At 43.8% G+C, this 20,620-nt stretch overlaps 1 protein-coding gene across 8 annotated transcripts in view; it reads right to left on the bottom strand.

The window, feature by feature from the left end:
• NUP214 (nucleoporin 214) overlaps positions 1-20,620 on the bottom strand; it is a 101,910-nt gene that overhangs the window by 19,552 nt on the left and 61,738 nt on the right. For 7 of the 8 annotated variants that reach the window (XM_079927705.1, XM_079927707.1, XM_079927706.1 and 4 more), the window contains 5 exons: positions 19,754-19,832; positions 16,758-16,848; positions 14,114-14,175; positions 9,766-11,589; positions 7,670-7,740 (listed from right to left, as the gene is read on the bottom strand). In XM_079927705.1, coding sequence (XP_079783831.1) covers positions 7,670-7,740; positions 9,766-11,589; positions 14,114-14,175; positions 16,758-16,848; positions 19,754-19,832 — 2,127 coding nt within the window. The remainder of the gene's footprint in view (positions 1-7,669; positions 7,741-9,765; positions 11,590-14,113; positions 14,176-16,757; positions 16,849-19,753; positions 19,833-20,620) is intronic. The other variant, XM_079927708.1, reaches the window with a different exon arrangement.

Here is a 20,620-nt window from a genome sequence, read left to right as displayed (position 1 = left end):
TACTACGAGGGGAAATAAAAGAGAGGCGGTCCTGGGAGGGCAATTTATAGATACAGAGGCTGAAGAGAACTACCAGCCGATCTCAGCGAGTGAGGCTGACTTGATCCTGATTCAAAGAAACAAACGTAAAAACAGACATTTACGAGACTTCTTCAGAAAGGCATTTCCTGACTATCGAACCTAAATCAGCTTCCCTGATTACTGCCACGTCATCCTGCTTTACTGTCTTCATAGTACTTAAATTAACTATTTGAAATGAAACTGTTTTAATAAAGACTGACACCCCTCCCCACCCCGCCAAATGTAAGCTCTATGGACATAGCCACTTTTGTCTGTCTTACTCATTACTGAATCCTGGCATGAATGTTAAATTAATTTTCACAGTCCTGGTTCTCTACTGCCATTTTAACAACATTAAATCTTCTGATCCATAAACACAGCATGTCCTTCCACTTATTTAGATCACCTTTAATTTCTTTAAACAATGTTTCATTGTATTCAGAGCACACGTTTTGCACTTCTGTTAAATGTATTTCTAAGTATTTTACTCCTTTTCATGATACTGAAAATGAATTGTTTTCTTAATTTCATTTTCAGATGGTTTGTTGAAAATGTACAGAAATACAATTAATTTTTATATATTGATCTTGCATCCTGCAAACTTGCTGGTCCCATTCATTAGTTCTAGTTCTGTAGTGGATTCCTTTGGGATTTCTATATACATGATCATGTTACCTGCAGATGCATAGTTTTACTTCCTCCTTGCCAATCTGGATGCTTTTATTTCATTTCTTGCCTAAATGACCTCGCTAGACACAACATATGCTCTTGAGAGCCACTATGGTTGCACGCCATTAGCCGTCCTTCCCTTCTTATTGCTGAATAGTATTCCACTGTGTGAGGACGCCAGGGTCTACTATTCCCCTGCCGATGAACATCTGGACTGTTTCCAGGTGTGGGCTATCATCAACAAAGCTGCTATGAACATTCTGATAGAAGTCTGTCTGTGAGTATATATTTTCATTTCTTTTGGGTGAATACCTAGGACTAGAATTGCTAAACCCTAAAATCAGTGTATATTTAACTTACTGAGAATTTGCCAAATGGTCTTCCAAAGTGGCCGCACCATTTACCTTCCCACCAGCCAGCAACGCATTAAGAGATCTAGTCACTCTAGATCTTTTCCACATTTGGTCTTGTTGGTTCTTAAATTTCAGTAATTCTACAGGTATGACATAGTATCTCATGGTTTTAATCTGCATTTCTCTGATGACTAACAATGCTGAGCAAGTTTTCATGTGCTTATTGGCCATCTGCATAGCCCCTTTTGTAAAGCAGCTGTCCAAGTATTTTGCTTATTTTAAAATTGAGGTGTCTTTTTATTTTTGAGTCATAGGAGTTCTTTATATATTCTGCACAGAATTCCTTTAATTTATGTATTGTAAATATTTTCTCCCAGTCTACACCTTGCCTTTTCATTTTCATAACGAAGTCTTTTGATGAGCATAAGTTTGTAATTTTAATGAAATCCCATTTTTCAATTTCTTCTTTTATGGTTAGTGCTTTTTTGTGTTCTAAGAAATCTTTGTCTTCCCAATGGTTTCTTCACAGTGGCATTATTGACATTTGGGGCCACATAATTCTTTGTTTTGGAGGGCTGTAGGATGTGTAGCCTCTACCCACGAGATGCCAGTAGCGTCCCCCACTCATGAGGATCAAACGTGTCTCCAGACATTGTGATTGTGAAATTCCCCCGGGGGACAAAATCGATACTGGTTGAGAAGCACTGGTTTACTCCAAGGTAGCAAAGATGTTCTTTTTGCCTTTTTGCCACGGTTGTCACATATTTAATACCTTGTTATTAACTGCACAATACATTGTTTCTCTTTATGTCATCAATATTCTTTCTTCAGCTGCTTTAAAAGTTTTCTTTTTGTATTTGGTTTTCAGAAGCTTAACCAGGTTGTGTCCAGGGGCGGTTTTCTGAGGTTCACAGAGTGTCTTGGATTTGTGGATTCCTGTTCTTCAACAAATTTGAAAAAGCCTGGCCATTGTCTCTTCAAAAAATTTTTTTCTCACCAATTCTGTCTCCTCTCCTTCTGGGACTCTGATTGCATTATGCTGAATTGCCTGATACTGTTGCACAGGTCACTGATGTTCCGTCCAATTTTTTTTTCAGTCTCTCGGAGCTTCATTTTAGGTAATTTCTATTGACATATCTTCAAGTTCACTGTTCTTCTGTAGTATTCACTCTGCTGTTTAACCTGTCTAATCGTTTTTTATTTTGGATGTTAGATTTAAACTTCAGATACAGACTGACTTTCTATTTGTTTTTGTAATTCCCATTTCTCTTCTGAGATTCCTTATTCAACCATTCTTTAATTTTCCTGTAAATCCTTGAGCACGACAGTTATTATAAAGTCTCTACCTGTTAGTTCTAATACTGGATCATCTGTAGGTTATTTTTTTGCTGATTTCTAAAGTATGACCGTAGGTCCCCCTTTTCATTTTGCTTCTTCACGTGTTACATACCTTTTTTTGTTTGTTAGGTATACTGGACTTTATACAGAGGAACGGTGGTGTGTGACTGAGGAATGCTAGCGTGCTCCCCAGAGAGTGAGAGACCAATTATTCAGATCTCCCTAAGTGTCCAGTTGATCGGGAACTGGTTCACAGATTTAGACCGAACCCACCTCTGGTTAGCCAAACACTGCCTTTGCTTAGGGCTTAGCTTATTTGTCATGTAAGTGTTGGAGCCTGGAGCCAGAGGGCAGTTAGGCTGGAGTGCTACCTTTGGATTCAACAGTTTCAGGGAACAGGAGGTTGCAAGACTGCAAGTTCTTTCTGCTTTACTTTCTTTCTCTCAGCAAAATTGGGGGAGAGGTGAATAGAGGATTTTTATACTGAACTTGCAAGTCTTTCAGACTCCAAGTTGTTGTTGTTGTTGTTTTTTTAAAAGCAGCTTTACTGGGATATAATTCATATACCACACAACTCACTGATTTAAAGTATAAAATTCAGGACTTCCCTGGTGGCACAGTGGTTAAGAATCTGCCTGCCAATGCAGGGGACACGGGTTCGAGCCCTGGTCCAGGAAGATCCCACATGCCGTGGAGCAACTAAGCCCATGCGCCACAACTACTGAGCCTCAGCTCTAGAGTCCGCGAGCCACAACTACTGAAGCCCACACGCCACAACTACTGAAGCCCGCGCACCTAAAGCCTGTGCTCCTCAACAAGAGAAGCCGTCACAATGAGAGGCCCACGCACCACAACGAAGAGTGGCCCCTGCTCGCCGCAGCTAGAGAAAGCCCACGTGTGGCAACGAAGACCCAACGCAGCCAAAAATAAATAAATTTATAAAGTATAAAATTCAATGGTTTTGGTATATTACATCTTTAAGTTTTAAAACGTGTGGTAAAATATGTATGACATAAATCTTGCCCTTTTAATCATCTTTTAGTATACAATTGAGTGGCATTAATTATATTCACAATGTTGTGCAACAATTACCACCATTTCTAAAATTTTTCATCACCAAAACGGAAATTCTGTAACCATTAAACAAGAACTCCCTGGTCCCTCCTCCCCCCAGGTCCTGGTAGGCTCTAATCTACTTCCTGGCTCTAGGGATTTACCGATTCTAAATATTCCATACAAGTGGAATCATACAATGTTTGTCCTTTTATATCTGGCTTATTTTACTTAACATAATGTATTCACGATTTATTCATGTGTAATATGAATCACCACCTTACTCCTTTTGAAGGCTGAATAATATTCCCATGTATGAACGGACCACCTTTTGTTTATCCAATCCTCTGTTGATGAACACTGGGTTGTTTCCATCTTTTGGCCACTGTGAATAATGCTGCAATGAGCAATGGTGACCAAGTGTCTGAGTTCTACTGCTGGGTCATATGACAGTTCTATGTTTAGCTTTTCAAGGAACCTGTTTTCCACAATGGCTGTACCACTTTCCATTCCAACCAGCAATATACGAGGGTTCCAATCTCTCCAATCTTTGTCAATACTTGTTATTCTGTTTTTTTTTTTTTTAAATTATAGCCCTCCTAGTGGTTGTGGAGTGGTATCTCATTATGGTTTTGATTTTCATTTTCCTAGTGTTTATAATACTACTGATTATCTTTTCGTGTGTTTATTGGTCATTTGTTTGCCCTCATTGTTGCCAATAGCTTCCTCTGGCTTCTCCGGCCAGTAAATTTCCTTCGGCAAGGCCTCTCTTCCACTTCCTAAACCCAGGCCTGACATTTGCCCCCAAAAGCTGCTGTACCATCAGGCTCACCTACGATTAACTCCCGTCTGGAAATCAATTCAACAAGGCTTTCTGCCATGTTTTCATGGTCCCATTGTGACAGATTACATTTTCCAAAGATGGTCACAGTAGTATTTCTAGACCTAAATGCTCTTCTAGAGCAAGAGGTGAAGTCTATTCCCCTCTCCTTGAACCTGGGTGGGGCTTTGTGACTGCCTTGAACAAGAAGATGCAGTATACATGATGCTCTGTGACTTCTGAGGACAGCTTCTGCCTGGCTCCCTCTCTTTCTTGGAATATTCTTCCGTGGAATCCAGCCACCATGATGTAAGGAAGCCCAGGCCATACAGAGAAGCCACATGTAGATGTTGTAGCCAAGAGTTCCAGTTAAGGTTGGAACTAACAGCCAAGCCAACCACTGGAGAATGCTACTGAGTTTTGGGGTAATTTGTTACACAGCACTAGGTAATTCTAATATCCACAGCGTTAGTGTGATTTTCACACCATCTGGATTTTTCTTGGTATTATGATGAAAATGAAGTTCTTCTATATCCTGGCCAGAATCTACCTGTATCCTTAGATTCTTCTCAGAATACCCCTACTACCTGAAAATTCATTCATTTTTACAATGCTTATCCTGTGCTAGCCACAGTCCTAAGCACTGGGGATACAGCAACAAATATAACAGATAAAGCTCCTGCCATGATAGAAAAAAAACTCATTTGAATTTCTAGCCCCTCCAATTGCAAATATAATTTCTGTGAAGGAAGAACATGAGGTGCAGGGCAGTAACCAATATGGAGTTTATCACAGTAAGCTTTAAATCTCTTTGCTCAAATTATGCCTGCGAGAGAGAGAAAAAATTTATGCCTGTGAAAGTCACGCACGTAGCTCTAATTTGTTCATTTCCACAATGTAGTAACGTTCTACTACAGAGTAATGTAAGTTCATCTGCCCAGTGGAATGGCCATAGCTGTCTGGGTTGCTTCTAGTCCTGTTATTGTAACAGTGTACCCTGGCGCACAGGTGCATCAGTTTCTCCAAAGAACAAACTAGGAGTGGAACCACAGGGCTTTACTAGATCACACCAGACTATCTTCCAAGGTGGTGTGCCAACCTACGTCCCAGCTAAGAGTGTACGTGAGTTTCTGTGGCTCTGCATATCTGCTGACATTTGGTATTGTTGGGCTTTTAAATTTCTGCTGCGTTACAGGTGTGCATCCCTTAGTGGTTTTACTTTGTGTTACTACTTAAGTTGAATATGTTTACGGTCCTCTGGCTATCCTTTTAAAAAATGTTTTCTTATTTCTCTCTTTTTCTCAATTGTGCTAAAATATACATGAAACTTACCATTTTAAGCTTTTCTCCCCCATGCGTCTGGGGCATGAACCAGGCATGGGCACAAACCAACAGCCAAGCTGGGATAAACAAGGAGTTGCTTTGTCCCCGGCTGATATGAGACAGGCACCAGCGACTAGGTGCCACTCGACCCAGGTCAGGGGCAACATTTTAAGGATTTTAAGTGTATAATTCAGTGGCATTGAGTACATTCCACAATGCTGTGTAACCAACACTACCCTTTTTTATGACGTCTCTTGTCCTTTTTCTTTCTGTTGTGTTTTCTATTAAGTTTTCTATGTACAGAGCTCAATGAATTTTGACATATAACTGTTTACGATGTTCAACTTTTTTTTTCTTTTTTTTTGGCTGCGTTGGGTCTTCGTTGCTGCGCGCGGGGGCTTTCTCTAGCTGTGGTGAGCGGGCGCTACTCTTCGTTGCGGTGCACGGGCTTCTCGTTGCGGTGGCTTCTCTTGTTGTGAAGCACAAGCTCTAGGCGCGCGGGCTCAGTAGTTGTGGCACACAGGCTTAGTTACTCCGCCGCATGTGGGATCTTCCCGTACCTGGTATTTTCAAGTTTGTCTTTTATGTCTTTACGGCACGTAAAACGCAGCTGTTTTATAGTCTAGGAAGTCTTTGGAAATGTGGGTCTCATGTTTACTCTGGCTCTTGATCATAGTTCCTTGTTTCCTGTTGTGATGAATTTACGTGTGGGAATCAATGTCCTTAAAAATTATCTGAGGCCTACAGTTACTTTTCTTCAGAGTGGCCTGTGCTCTTCTGCCAGACATCTGGAGACACCGCCATCCTCGGATCGGGTCAAGCCACATTCTCAGGCCGAGACCGGTGAATCTGGAGTCACAGCTTATCGTGGGGAGGGTCTCTTTTAGCCCTCCCACTTTGTACACGTCTTGGTGAATGATGTCTGCCCCTTTGCCCTTTTGGTGTTGTTAACGTAGGCAATTCAGGTGCTCTCAGATTAGTACGTGCTCTCAGGGCAGAACTGGCTTCTGTGCTCCACTCACTTCTACAGGTTCCCATTTTCCATTTAATCTGATTTGGTTAAATACCTTATTAGTTTATAAGTGCTTTTGAAACTGGTTTGTACGTTTTATGTAGCCATTTTTAGCTGTTTTCAGTGGGGAACTTGAAAACCAGAAGTTCTGTTTCTCGGTCAAGGATCACTGACTAGGGCAGGGCCCATCTTCTAAGGAAAAAGGTGATAAAGAAAATCTCCTACTGAAGACTTGGAAGAAACATAATATGGCTACCACTTTCTTAACTACTGGACAAGTACCACCCCCACCTTTAGAAAGTCACAATCGTTTCCAATATATCAGAGTACCTTATGAAGTTACCGTGATCTAAATGTAGCAGCTAGCTTTTACAACAGTAAATTTAACCCCTCTAGGCCCTCCGTGTCCTCATCTGTCAAATGGGGATAATAACAGCATTACCTTATACAAGTACTAATGATTCCAGGACTCAGTGCGTGTACAGCACTTAAAACCACACCCAGCACACAGATAACCACTAGCTAGACAAAGTGAAACGGCTCAGGTCACCGAAAGGTCCCTGGACTATATACTGCTTCGCACAGGGCCACATACAGTTTCTGTTGCATATCCTTCTTCATCTTGTTTAAACAACGACTTAAACAAATAAAAACTTTTAGCTCAACGGCCTTAAAAAAAAGAAAAAAAAAAAGGCCAAGAAGCAGATTTAACCCATGGGCCATAGTTTGCCAATCCCTGGCCTAACAACAGGCAGAAGATTGATGGAAATCAGGCAATGTGCTTTAAAGTGCTTCCCGAGAGGACTTTCACACAAGGATCAAAACTGTAGTGATTCTCTCAAATCAGAGGCTGAGACTTCTGCATCCCCAAGGGAGCTACAGAAGGCAGAGCTTAAGAACAACAGGGCTGTTTGCTGGGGCTGGTTACATCCTACAGGACCGGTTACATCCTACGGGAACATGACTGATTGTATCCTATAGGAACGACGCAAATGGGTTTGATACATGTTGACGTGAATAGAGGCAAACGTCCATATTTACCTGGCCAAAGACTGTTCCACCAGTACTGGCTGCTTGACCAAACAAAGAACCAGTATTACTAGACCCAAAACCTGTAAAATAAAAAGAAAACCAAAGTTTAATTTGGATGAACCTTCTATAATATCAAAGTTTTGTTTTTTACTTTTTAAATGGCATTTAGGTGTGCTAAAGTGCCTCACAATAAATCAACTCATGAAGAAAATGTTTTCCTACCTAGGAAAGGGAGAAAATTATGAGTAAATAATTTAAAGAAACCCTTTTTTTCATTGCTAGAATTTTATAATAGTAAAAAAAAGTCCCAAAGTCCCAAGGACTGAATCCTTGTCTCCTACCAAACCCCAGGCGGGTGAGGTCTCTCAGCGTAGCTCCCCTAGACTTAGAGCTGCCAAGAAGTGCTTCCAGCATCTGACTTAAAACCATGAATATTCCTACTCCCTGGTTACCTCTAATCTCAAATACCAGATTCTTTCAGGGTAGTTTATCTTTCTTCTAGGTGGCATAACGTGGTTGAGGTGCTGAGTTAACAGGGCCTGGGAGAATCAGGAAGAACTATATTTTATAACAAAAGAGCCCCAGATGAGGAGCTGGAGGACAAGAGTTCCACGCTCATTTCTGCTACTGGTCTAGGCAGGGGAGCTCAGGCAAGGCTCAGTTCCTCAACCAGCGCTGGAGGAGGCCGCTCAGGTTATCTTTCCACCTAGCTCCTGTAGGAAAGAAGGGTTTTTCAGAGGTTCTCAGTTGTACTGAAATAGTTTTGATTATACTTGTGAACGAGGATTCTCAAGTTTTGACTGCAGAACAAAAAGATGCACTAGCGACAGCGTTAACTATCCTACTCTCTTTTAAGACCCACAAGGCCTCTTCCCTGCCCGTTCTCTAGACCAACTTATCACATCTCCTCCCGTCACTCAAACAGGCCAAGCAGCCTCTTCACAGGGCATCAGGTGGATCCCAAAACTGTCGTGCACCACTGTGTTCTTGTAGTGGAACATAGTGGGAGCTTCACAAACATTTGTTGAAGGCAGGAAGGAAATGACTTCCTTTCTAATAAGTTATGAACCAGTTTCCAATAAATTTTCACCAAAGGAATGAACGCACAGTTACTTGTAATCCTGTCCACCAAATCATTAATCTTTGATTCTGCCCCCCATCCCCTGAGCCTGATGGCTGAAGAAATGCCTTTCATAAGATAACCATGGAGAAAGGAAAATTAGAAAAGATATTTGAGTTGTCCTGTCTACTGGTTTTAGGAGCAAAAGCAGCTGCTAAGATTGCACATGCAATAGTGAGGATTACATTTTACTTTCAAAAATAGTAAAATTTAAAGATTTGTTTTTTTAAAAGAATTACACTGGGGCTTCCCTGGTGGTGCAGTGGTTGAGAGTCTGCCTGCCGATGCAGGGGACACGGGTTTGTGCCCCGGTCCAGGAGGATCCCACATGCTGCGAAGCGGCTGGGCCTGTGAGCCGTGGCCGCTGAGCCTGTGCGTCCGGAGCCTGTGCTCCGCAAAAGGAGAGGCCGCTACGGGAGAGGCCACAACAGTGAGAGGCCCACGTACCGCAAAAAAAAAAGAATTACACTGAAAATAGAAAAATAATCCAACTTCTCAAATGTCACTATTTGCCCTTCTAGAAAGCAAGGTGGTGTCAGCGGAAATATGAAATACCGGCAGCGCAGAGGACTAGGATGAGGAGCTCTGGAGTCTAGTCCTGGCTCCAGTACTGGCACTAAATGACATTAGATCAGTCACCTCGAGGCCGGACAGGTTTGGACATAATGACCTTGCAAATGTAAAATTTCATACTTATGAGTCCTTTGTTATTTGCCATGACTTTACATCTGTTTTTCTCCCCCCATGAAACTGGCACTCCGGTGGCTAGGAGAGTGGAGAACTTGCTGAGAAGCACAACTGGAGCTGCAGTGATTAGACCAAAGAAATGCCCGAGACTGCCAGTGGCCAGGCTCCCTTCCGGACTTTTCAGAGCCTCTTCTGTTTTCCTTTCCTTTCTTTTAATCACCAAACTAATGCAGATTTGCTGCAAATGTTTCAAATAATACAGAGGACAACAAAGTAAAAATCTTCCATAAATTCTTACCTGAAGCTTGACAAAAGCTAAACCCAGAGGATGGCGCTGTCGTGGTGGTGGCTGAGGCGCCACCGAACACAGAGCTTCCCTGCCCAAAGCCAGGGCCCTGGCCAAAAGCAGGAGGGCTGCTCTGGCCAAAGAGCCCCCCTCCAGTGTTGGCAGAAGACTGTCCAAATGAGAAGGAGCTGGAGCTACTGGCGCTTGAAGATGCACCGAACACGTTCCCGCTGGTGGACGCGGGGGTGGGGGACGCGGACTGACCAAAAGCCGGCACGGAGCTGAAGCCGGGCTGACTGAAGGAAAAGCCGCTCGCGGGGCTGCTGGTCGGCTGCCCGAAGGCCGGGGCCTGCCCGAAGTTCGTCTGTCCAAAGACCGTTGGGGCGGAGGTGCCAAACGCTGGGCTGCCGAACCCCGAGCCGCTGACCTGCGGCGCGGCAGCCGCCGTGCTGGCGATGCCGCCCGCCTGCTGTCCGAACAGGCTCGGGGCAGTGCTGGCGGCCACCTGCCCAAACATGGGGGTCGCCGAGGGGGCGGTGGCTGTGTGGCCGGTGAGCTGGCTGAAAGCCGAGCTAGAGCTGGCGGCCGGTGGCTGAGTAAAGACAGGCGAGCCCGAAGTGACCGCCCCAAACACTGCGGGCTCCGTGGCTGGGCCTGGAGCATCACCGGAAACAGCGCTGGAGGTGGCGGGAGGCCTGGATGTTTCTGGGGCCACGGGGCCGGCACCTGGGACGGCAGGTGCTGCGACGGCAATCTGCCCAGGCGCTGCCGGGGTGGGGGCAGGGGACGGCGGTTCGGTCTTGGCGTCCGCGGCCCCGGTGGCTGCCGGAGTGGCCTCCGTGGACGGCGCTAGGACGGTGGCACTGGGCGCCGCTGTACCAGGGCTGCTGGCCGCAGGCTGGGCGAGAGCGGGCTCCTTCTTCACAGAGTCAGACGTTTGAGAAGGAGCTTGGGGAAGCTGGGCGGATGGCTGCTGCCCTAGGAGGGAGGCTGTTGACACCAAGGCCTCACTACCACCTGGCTTCTCAGGCAGAGCCGATGATGTGGCTGCTTCCGTGCTTTTAGCGGAGGACGTGGGCACGGTGGGAGCAGATGCTGAACTCAGGAGGCTGCCAAACGACAAGGCGGGGAGGGATGTAGGAAGGGGTGTGGCAGCGGCAGCAGCAGAGGACGGCGCTGTACTACTTGTCTGCTGGCCTCCGAACGGAAAACTGGTCTTGCTACCGCTTAGCGATAGCCCCGCAAAACTGATTACGCTGGAGGGTCCCGCACTGGTGAGCGGCAGGCTGCCAAAGACGCCAGTTGAGGAACTGCCGGGGCTGGGGCCGGCCGCAGCCGCCAGGGTCACTGTGGTGGCAGCCACAGAGGAGGTCACGGGAGGCTCCACGGGCTTCCCCAGCACCACGGGGCCGGTGAAACTAAACCCGGAGGGGACGGCCGAAGTCTTGGTGGGCTGTGCACTAGCACCAGTCCCGCCTGGGGATGAAGCCTTACTGGCTGCCTTTGTAGAATCATCTGCTTGGCCAACCCGCAGTCCTGAAAAACTTCCTAGAGTCTCTCCAGCCAGAGAACTTGGAAACAGAAGCTCTCCCAACTTGGACGGCGGAGCTTCCACCTTGCCAGAGGGGGTGGAAAGAGCAATTCCAGAAGGTGCCACAGGCCTGCCGCTGGATGGAGCAGACTCCCCAGGAGAGGGACCAGCAGCTCCCGTGCTACTTGACGTCGTCATTCCCGAGGGAGGGGAGCTTTCAGGAATGGCCTCGTAAAAAGGTTTGCCTGTCCCGCCAAAGGAGAATGTGTCCAGCTGGTTTGACTCTTTGCCGGGGGGTGCTGCCACTAGCAAGAAAAATAAATTAGGAAATGGACTGGATTTCACAAAATATGACCTATCACAGTCTCACTGACTTTTCTAAGCCAAAGCCTCTCTCCTCCCTTGATACTGTCAGGGACAGCTTGTTCTGACAGCAGCAGACAGAACAAATGCTTCTCCGCAGGAACGTTAGCTCTGAGTCATCTCACTGAGGTGGGATGAACGAATGTTCTCTTTATGACCATTAAATAATAACAAATACATCTCTATCTAGAGTACATGAAATTAACCTAGTGGCCCAAAAGAGAAAGAAAAGGCATCTTCCCACATTTCCCCCGTGTGTGCGCCGCAATAGCATTCCTGGCAACAGTACTAGCGTATGGACCTCCTGAGAGACCAGGAATGGATCCCTTTTTTTTTTTTTGGCCGCACCATGCGGCTTGTGGGATCTTAGTTCCCCAACCAGGGATTGAATCCAGGCCCTTGACAGTGAGAGCACGGAGTCCTAACCACTGGATCACCAGGGAATTCCTCCTTTGGTTTTATGGACAGATAGAGTGTCAATCCACAGGCAATCATTTTTACCTATAATTAAGGGCTACTTCCTAGTGCTCTCCTCACTAAGTGCTTTCATGGCAGCAGTGTGGCCAGATGGTCAAGGACATACGTGGGCTCTGAGGCTGGGGGCTCTGCCACTTGCTGGCTGTGCAACTCTGGAAAAGTTAATTGACTTCTCTGGGCTTCAATTTCTCCATTTGGAAGAGAGAGCTAATAACAGTACGTACCTCACAGAGTTGTCATGAAGATTAAATGAAATACAGGTAAAGCATTCACAAGGCCTGGTCAAAAAACTGATCAATAAAGACTAATTTGATACTTACAAACTGAAATTGGTCTATCGAAAGTGCTGGTTGATGTTTCTAACTCCATGCTCTTTTAAAAAGTCTGTCTAGGGGCTTCCCTGGTGGTGCAGCGGTTGAGAGTCCGCCTGCCGATGCAGGGGACACGGGTTCGTGCCCTGGTCCGGGAAGATCCCACATGCCGCGGAGCGGCTAGGCCTGTGAGCCATGGCCGCTGAGCCTGCGCGGTCCGGAGCCTGTGCTCCGCAGCGGGAGAGGCCACAACAGTGAGAGGCCCGCGTACCGCAAAAAAAAAAAAAAAAACAGTCTGTCTATCACAAACTCCTGAGAACACTGCAAAGCCCCTACTATATACAGGTAATTTCCAGAAACCCCTCTTTGTATCACTGGTGTTGTGCTGAGCTGTTTATGATTTTGGATCGTTGTCTATTCTTGTATTAGTGAAAATGTTTATGGAATTACTATTGTGTTTTAGTACTAATTTATTTCATTTAGGATTTTTGAAATTATTCTGTTCCTCTCCAATCTTTTTATATCATTGAGTTGTTTTTCTTCTAGAAAGTGAGACTGGGGAGAGGGTGGGCCTCAAGGGTATTCAGCCACATCTAAGTGGGCAGAACAGTTTAAGAATCACTGCTCCAGAGAGAAAGGAATGAGATCAACAACCCTTTCAGTGCCACACACAGCTCAGGTTTAGGAAGTCTGCTATGCTTTCAGCTCCCTAATCTCCCTCCAGGAGGTTTTAGGAGATCCCTTTTTTACTAAAAAAAACTTCTACCACTTGGGTTGACACACAGAAAGCACTCATAAAAATGTGTTGAATGAAGAGATGAAAAATGGTCATTGTCTTATTTATCATAGGGAAAATCTAGAAAGAGCCTAAATGTCCAAAAGGTGAATAGTTAAATAAATTATGGCATATCCACAAGACAGAAATTATGTGGCCATCAAAAATGACATTTACACAAGATTTTCAATAATACTGGAAAACTCACAAGAGATTGTGTTAAATGAAATAAGAGTGGAAGCAAAAACCCCAGAAGGAAATATAACCGAATGGCAATGGTTAAGGGTACAATGTGTGATTCCAGAACACATCACTTTTATAATAAAATATAACAATCACTTTTATAATAAAAGTTTTCTTTTTAAAATAAAAGAAAAGTAAGCTTAATTACTTAAACTGAGAACTGGGAGGCACTTAAAAAGTACATCTGGTTTCCTTATAGGTCTTCAAATTCTTTTAAACATTAAAAACATGCTGGTTGGTAGATGTGCAACAACATGCATGAGACCAGTGTGTTTTCTGCCAGGTTATCAAGGAAAAAGATGAGTTCAGTCTTTGATATCTATAGTACTAAGTCTATCTCATCCTATGAATTGATACAATTTTAAATGACATAGGAAAAAGATGGAAAAAATAATTCACATGTAAACATTCACATTTAAAGCACAGCCTTGCTTTTCTAGAAGCAAATCCTTTCCTTGTACTTAATTATGAAGAGTAGAAGTCCTTCCCCAGTTTTGTAAATCTAGCCTATTTTTAACGCATAATATCAACACCAGGTTAATTGCAGACACTTTAGGCAAGACGCAGCAGCAAGCAAAATGTCAACACATCTGACCCCCAAAACCTGCACTTGTTTAGGGGGAAACACAAAAGTAATGCTATGCCATGCAGAGACTGTACCTTGTGTGGCCGTGAAATTAGAAGACGGTGTTGGTGTGACTATCCCAAAATTAAAGCCAGTCCTAGGGAGGGGAAGAAAAGAAGCTAAAAATGAACACGCCCAAGGCACAACATTGCCCTTTTAAAGTACATTTTATAATTCATTCACACAAACTGTTCTCGAGGGACTTACAATCTAGAAGATAAACGTCAACAAAGTGAAAGCACATTATCTCTGAAGCAGCAGAGCCATCGCAAGCTCTCTAAGCGGGGAGAGACAATTTGTGGGTGAGGTAAGAAGGGAGAAGCAGGTGAGAAGACCTTGGAGGAACAGCTGGGCTTTCCACGGGGGAGGCTGGGGTGGGGACCTATTCCAAGGAAAGCAAAGGAGTAGGAGAAATGCACTGGGAATGTTTCTGTGGGGAGAGTGGCCAGAGCAGATGGCCCACCTAGTGAGGAAGACGAGACAGGCTGGAGGACCTCTATGACCCAGACCGAGACCAAAGAGCGCGTCAGGACAGTGCACGCCACAGGGAGGTGACGGACAGCACGGAACAGGAGCCACTGTCTCTGCCGTTCTGACAGAATGCTTAGTTCTGGGCTGGGAAATTTGGTTCAAAAGCTTTTCTTTTCTTTTTTTAAAATTTTGGCCACACCTCGCGGCTTGCGGGATCTCAGTTCCCCAACCAGGGACTGAAGCCAGGCCGTTGGCAGTGAAAGCGCCGAATCCTAACCACTAGACCACCAGGAAACGGCCCTCAAAAGCTTTTCTGACTCTTGTCATCACGTCGTCTCTTTCTGTACATTTTCTTTACACCATGAATGAAGACACCATGGCCAAAGAAGAAAACGCAGCACGAGCTGAGCCAGAGCAGACTATTCACTGTGAGAAAAGTTCAAACAGCAAATTTAGAACTCCACAGCTTTAAAATGTAAGGGGCCAAGCACACCAAATACGGTAAGAAATGGTAAGGTCTGGACTTAGAGTTTTCTTTTTAACCCATCATTGGCTTCGTCAAATGGACCAAGACCACCTAAGAGGATGTGTTAAACATTTCATCACATCAAAAAAGAAAACAATTCTCTTTCTTCTTCCCAAACTTGGTGAAGAAATTTTATCTAATAACGGTAAGCCACTGACCCAATGACCCAAACCTTTTCAGGTTATTTTAAAAATGGCAAGAAGACTATCAGTTCACAGAAGTAAAGATTAAAAGATGCAGTAACTCCAGGGCTTCCCTGGTGGTGCAGTGGTTAAGAATCTGCCTGCCAATTCAGGTGACTTGGGTTCGAGCCCTGGTCCGGGAAGATCCCACATGCCGTGGAGCAACTAAGCCCATGTGCCACAACTACTGAGCCTGCAGCCTGTGCTCTAGAGCCGTGAGCCACTACTACTGAGCCCGTGAGCCACAACTACTGAAGACCGCGTGCCTAGAGCCCGTGCTCCGCAATAAGAGAAGCCACCGCTGTGAGAAGCCCGCACACCGCAACAAAGATTAGCCCCTGCTCGCCGCAACTAGAGAAAGCCCGCGCGTAGCAATGAAGACCCAACGCCAAAATTAAATAAATAAAATAAATAAATTTATTAAGGAAAAAGAAAGATGCAGTAACCCCTGGCACTGACCTACTCTTTAAAATTTGCTCCAAACTACCTTTGGGAAGTAGAAAACATAACGATTGACAGTAAAATATATATAATTTCCTCCCCTCAAATTCTATTCTAACCACCTCCTTTCTTTTAAGTGGTTAGGTTGAAGGATGCTCAAGAAACAAATTCACGTCAGGAAAAAGAGATTGTGGTCAATATGATTCCAGTTACAAAAGCATGACCTGAAAGAGCTTAAGAGGCTTTTCTAATGGAACTGAACATGCAACTCTTCACAGTAAAAACAATCTTTGGATGGGTTTTTATCTCAGCCACACAGAGCCTAGCTCCACCCCTGAAGGGGAAGGACGCTTTGGCGACCCTCACAGGTTTCAAGATGAGTGCTTATAGCACAGAGAAAAGGCACTCTCCTTCCAAGGTTAATAAAAGCTCCCTTTGGAATGAGGGTTAGAAGACCCTTTTGTTTTTAAAGATGACTCAACTTGACAAGTATAGCCATCATTACTTTTTAAAAAATGAAACAGAAATGTATGTCCCCACATCTATATAAAACCCAAATTTTCAAATGGCTACTGTCTTGCTCTCTCAGAAGTTGCATATAACGTGACCTCTCAAGGCAGCAAAGCCAATCCAAGCTTCTCACCCAGCCCCCAGACGGTGTCAGAAGGAAGACACCTCAGTGTGATAAACATGATCAACCAGACTCACTATCCAAAGAAAATGGAGCTTATCCTAGAAAACAGAACAAATAGGCAATATGTAATGACACGTCTAAGAACAAATAGGCAATATGTAATGACACACGTCTAAGAACAAATAGGCAATATGTAATGACACACGTCTAAGAACAAATAGGCAATATGTAATGACACACGTCTAAACCGGAATCAAAAGGGGAAACAGTTACATTAGGACGCTAAACTACGGCCACTACTACCGAACGCATCACTGCAGTGCTAAGAACTCTGGCTTCACATAAGTATACCTACAGATTGTAGGATTTGGGGCAGCTATCTGTAAGGTTGCTGGTGATGTCACAAAATTTAGTTCACTACTGACCCTGACGGAGAAAATGAGAAAGACTTGCTGAACTGCCCAACAACAGACGGGGTAGACGTCACAGCTGTCTCTATCTTGGTTGCCACCGGTCCTGAAATTATGGAAAAAAATGAGAACGTTACAAAAAACCAGTTAGAGTCACCATTTTAGTTTAATTCTCTGTGGCAGCGAATGTGTGGTGCCGTGTGGAGCGCAGCCCCAGGTCACGCACTTTCTATGACAAGTCGGTGGCCGCAGCGCTGCCTAAGTCATGCTGCCTCAAGGTCTCTGAACTTGCTCTCTGGCTCAGTCACTGTCAATTCCAAACCAGGACATGCCACACTTGCCCCTTTGCAGGAAAGAGGTCAAAATAGCTGGAGTGCAGTTCAAATTTAAGGCTTTAAAAGTAGCTTTTACAATTACCGAAAAGTAATATATACCAAAGGAAAAACAAAATTCCAAAGAGAAACAGGATAACTTAATATCTCTGAGTAGTGACTTCATGGCTATTTGCTTTCTCTCTGCATTTCTGTATTTTCCATAGACTTTTTGTATTTAATTAATAGTTCTTCTTTTTTTAATTACAGAGGTAACATATGATTGCTGTAATATAGAGAAGTATAGAGAGTTAAAAGTGCAATCCATCATCCTTCCCACATTCAATATACTGTAACTACTTATTAATAGTCTGGGGTATTACCTACAATCTTTCCCCTATCGCTCTACTTTTAAAAGGAGGACGGGAATGGGGGAATTACATTTAAAAAGCCCAAATCAGGGCTTCCCTGGTGGCGCAGTGGTTGAGAGTCCGCCTGCCGATGCAGGGGACACGGGTTCGTGCCCCAGTCCGGGAAGATCCCACATGCCGCGGAGCGGCTGGGCCCGTGAGCCATGGCCACTGAGCCTGCGCGTCCGGAGCCTGTGCTCCGCAACGGGAGAGGCCACAACAGTGAAAGGCCCGCATACCGCAAAAAAAATAAAATACAAAAAAGCCCAAATCAAACCAAACCAAACAATAAGAAAATGCACCTCCCTTTAAGTAAGTATGGGATAAATATTTGTAAAATTATCTAACAAACCACTATAATACAATGTGATGTGTACAAGGCTGTCCAAGGCAGCCTGACTTATAATCTTGAAAAGTTAAAAACAATCTAAACTATCTGCAGAGTACTATTAAAACTTAACAGGGTACAACTACACAGTGAAGTCTTAGGCTACCATTAAAATGAGTGAGGTAGAGTTGTATCAGATCTGGAAAGATGAACACGATATTTACTTTAGGGGGGGCGGGGAAACAGATTACATATCAATATATACAGGATATGACTATTTTTGTTTAAAAGAACAATACACATCAAACCCCAAGAGATACACATCAAATCGCTGAGCGCTGTTATCTCTGGAACAGGGAGCTTACAGGGCAGCTTTCGTTTTCTACATTATATAGCTCTACACCATAGACTTTTTGTGGACTTGTAATAGTTCTATGATCAGTAAAACAATGAAGGTATTTCCATTATTAAGTAATAAGGGAATTATTCTACAGAAGTTTCAGAAATGCATTTTTTTTTTAAAGAAAGTTTTTGCAAACTCTTAAATAGTACTTTTCAGGGAAATTTTCCTACTTAAGAAAAGTCTGTTTCCAGAAAGTGAGGACAGAAGGAAACACACAGCAAGGACAGAGAATATTTCACAATCATCACTGAATGGTGAATCCTAGAAATCTCTTTGCAAGTCATGCTAACTGCCTAGACATGCACAAAACAAAGCCCCTTAGATGTCCTTGATTCTTAACTTCAGGAGTGACAAAAAACTCTCCAATAAAATCCTTGAAAGGGGTTAAGATACATAATCTTTCAAAAATTTTTTCTCAAATATTAGCTAGAAATGGAAGCAAATTTCTTAATTTGAATCCTAAATGATTCAAAAGTCTTCGACAAATTCCACTGAAATTTCCCTTCTAACATAAAGTTTTAGCTGCTAGTTAAGAAGTGCTATACACCTTCTCATGGAAGGCTTATATGATAAAAACTGTGCTCCTCCATTAATCCGAATTCTAGAATACAACTTGGGCTTACACAATAATGGTTTTCTTCTGAGTGCAAGGAATACTTCTGAAGATAAACCCAATATCCAATGAGAAAGATTTGACTACAGAGAAGTTGGGATGATGGTATGATTGTGTAGAGATTACGGAAAGCAGGCTGCTAAAGTGTGAAGTTCAGCATCTCGAACAGAATTTATTAGCTTGAAGACCCACTGGAGAGCATGAATCAGAATAAAAGCTAGAGTCCAGAGCATGGTGAGAACGCTGGACTGCGGGCAGCACAGTCTAGCATTTTCTGGGCCGTAGCAGAAAGTAACACATGTCAAATGAAGCGGACTCTAACACAGGGTCAACAAAAGGGGCTGCTGAGGAAGAGCCCACATTAAACTAGGCACTACGTGTAAGCACACTTCTATGTCAAGTGGGCTAGGGCGGCGTGGATGCCTGGTCAGAGCACTTTATGGTGACTGTAAAAACTAATTTTGGTTAAGAGTAATTACGCCTGAGTGACTGCTGGGAGCATGTGAAGCCACAGTCTTTTAATACTGAATTTGATCTACTCTGAGGTCTTATATTGTAACAGATCCATTTTACTTTCTGTGTTTTACCAGCTTTTGAACTGTCCTCGTAAACCCAGAGAGTTTTTCTTTCCTTTGTAGTAGAAGAAGTAGAGTTCAGTGCTCTGATCCACTCCTCTCTAAACTGATTATCCAGCAAGGCAGGTGCTCCTTTTTAGGAAAAACATTTAAAGGCAGGCTTTCTCCTATTGCTCTCATATTTCAGAAGTCTGCAGAGCTGCTGAAGGGCTCACTAATTTCCTGGATATTCTACATCAACTGAGGCCTTTCAAATATGTCTTTACTGTACGTGATTTCACATCAAGCTGCCTTTGTGATCCACACAATAAACTCTACTGTGGAGCATATCTTTCACCTTTATTTTCACTAAAACAAAAGTGCAAACTTACCTGAAGCTTTATCACCAGATGACAATTGACTGGACGCTGGTGTGGGCCCAGACGGCTTTAAGGCGTTTATCAGAGATCCCTATAACAGGAGCAAGACATTTATGTGAAACCGCAAACGAGCCTTTGGAATAAAGGAACATGTAAAATGATAACATAATTTAAAATAAGCAAGCACAAACACTTTGATTTAGTTTAATTTTGTTTTTTCTGTTTCAATTTAAGTCAGTATTTTTAAATGCTTACCACATGTAAGATCGTATCAGAGATGGGAATATTCCACAAGCACCAAGAAAACAGAGTCAGGCCTGTTTAGCTGGTGGCTATTTCCTCAGTGCCTAACACAAGACTTGGCACGTAAAAGGCACTGGGATATTTGATACACAAATGAAGGAAGAAGTTAATGAATGAAATAGGTCCTGGCTCTCAACAAAACTTATAATAAGGTTAGAAAGCAAAACTGTTCAACTTATCCACCTCCAGTCAATGTTCCTTTCCTCTTGGCAAGGCAAGAGGATTTGTGCCTTACCATGTGTCCTCCAAGGTGAACATGGAAACCTCCAGAAGAAAGACCAAATGCTAACCGCTTAAGTGTCATGTTAAGTCACGGCAAGCTAAGGAGTAGACAGTCACGTCTGAGAACTCACAATAGGCAAGTTCTGATGTTCAATCTCAAACACAATCTACCATTATTTCTAGAGACAGAGATGAGTAGCAGAGCAACCAGGTTTCTTAGGGAAAGTCTCCGAGAGAGCTTGGTCTACCTTTCACCATCTCCTATGATTTTCTTCTGGATTGCATAACTGTTTATAATATAACCTATCTTTGTAAGAGACAGTGTTTATCAGGCAACAGCCTGAAAGTAGACAT

Source organism: Stenella coeruleoalba (assembly GCF_951394435.1).
Source record: "Stenella coeruleoalba genome assembly, chromosome: 7".
NCBI lineage: Eukaryota > Metazoa > Chordata > Mammalia > Artiodactyla > Delphinidae > Stenella > Stenella coeruleoalba.
This window is presented reverse-complemented; position numbering and strand designations above follow the sequence as displayed.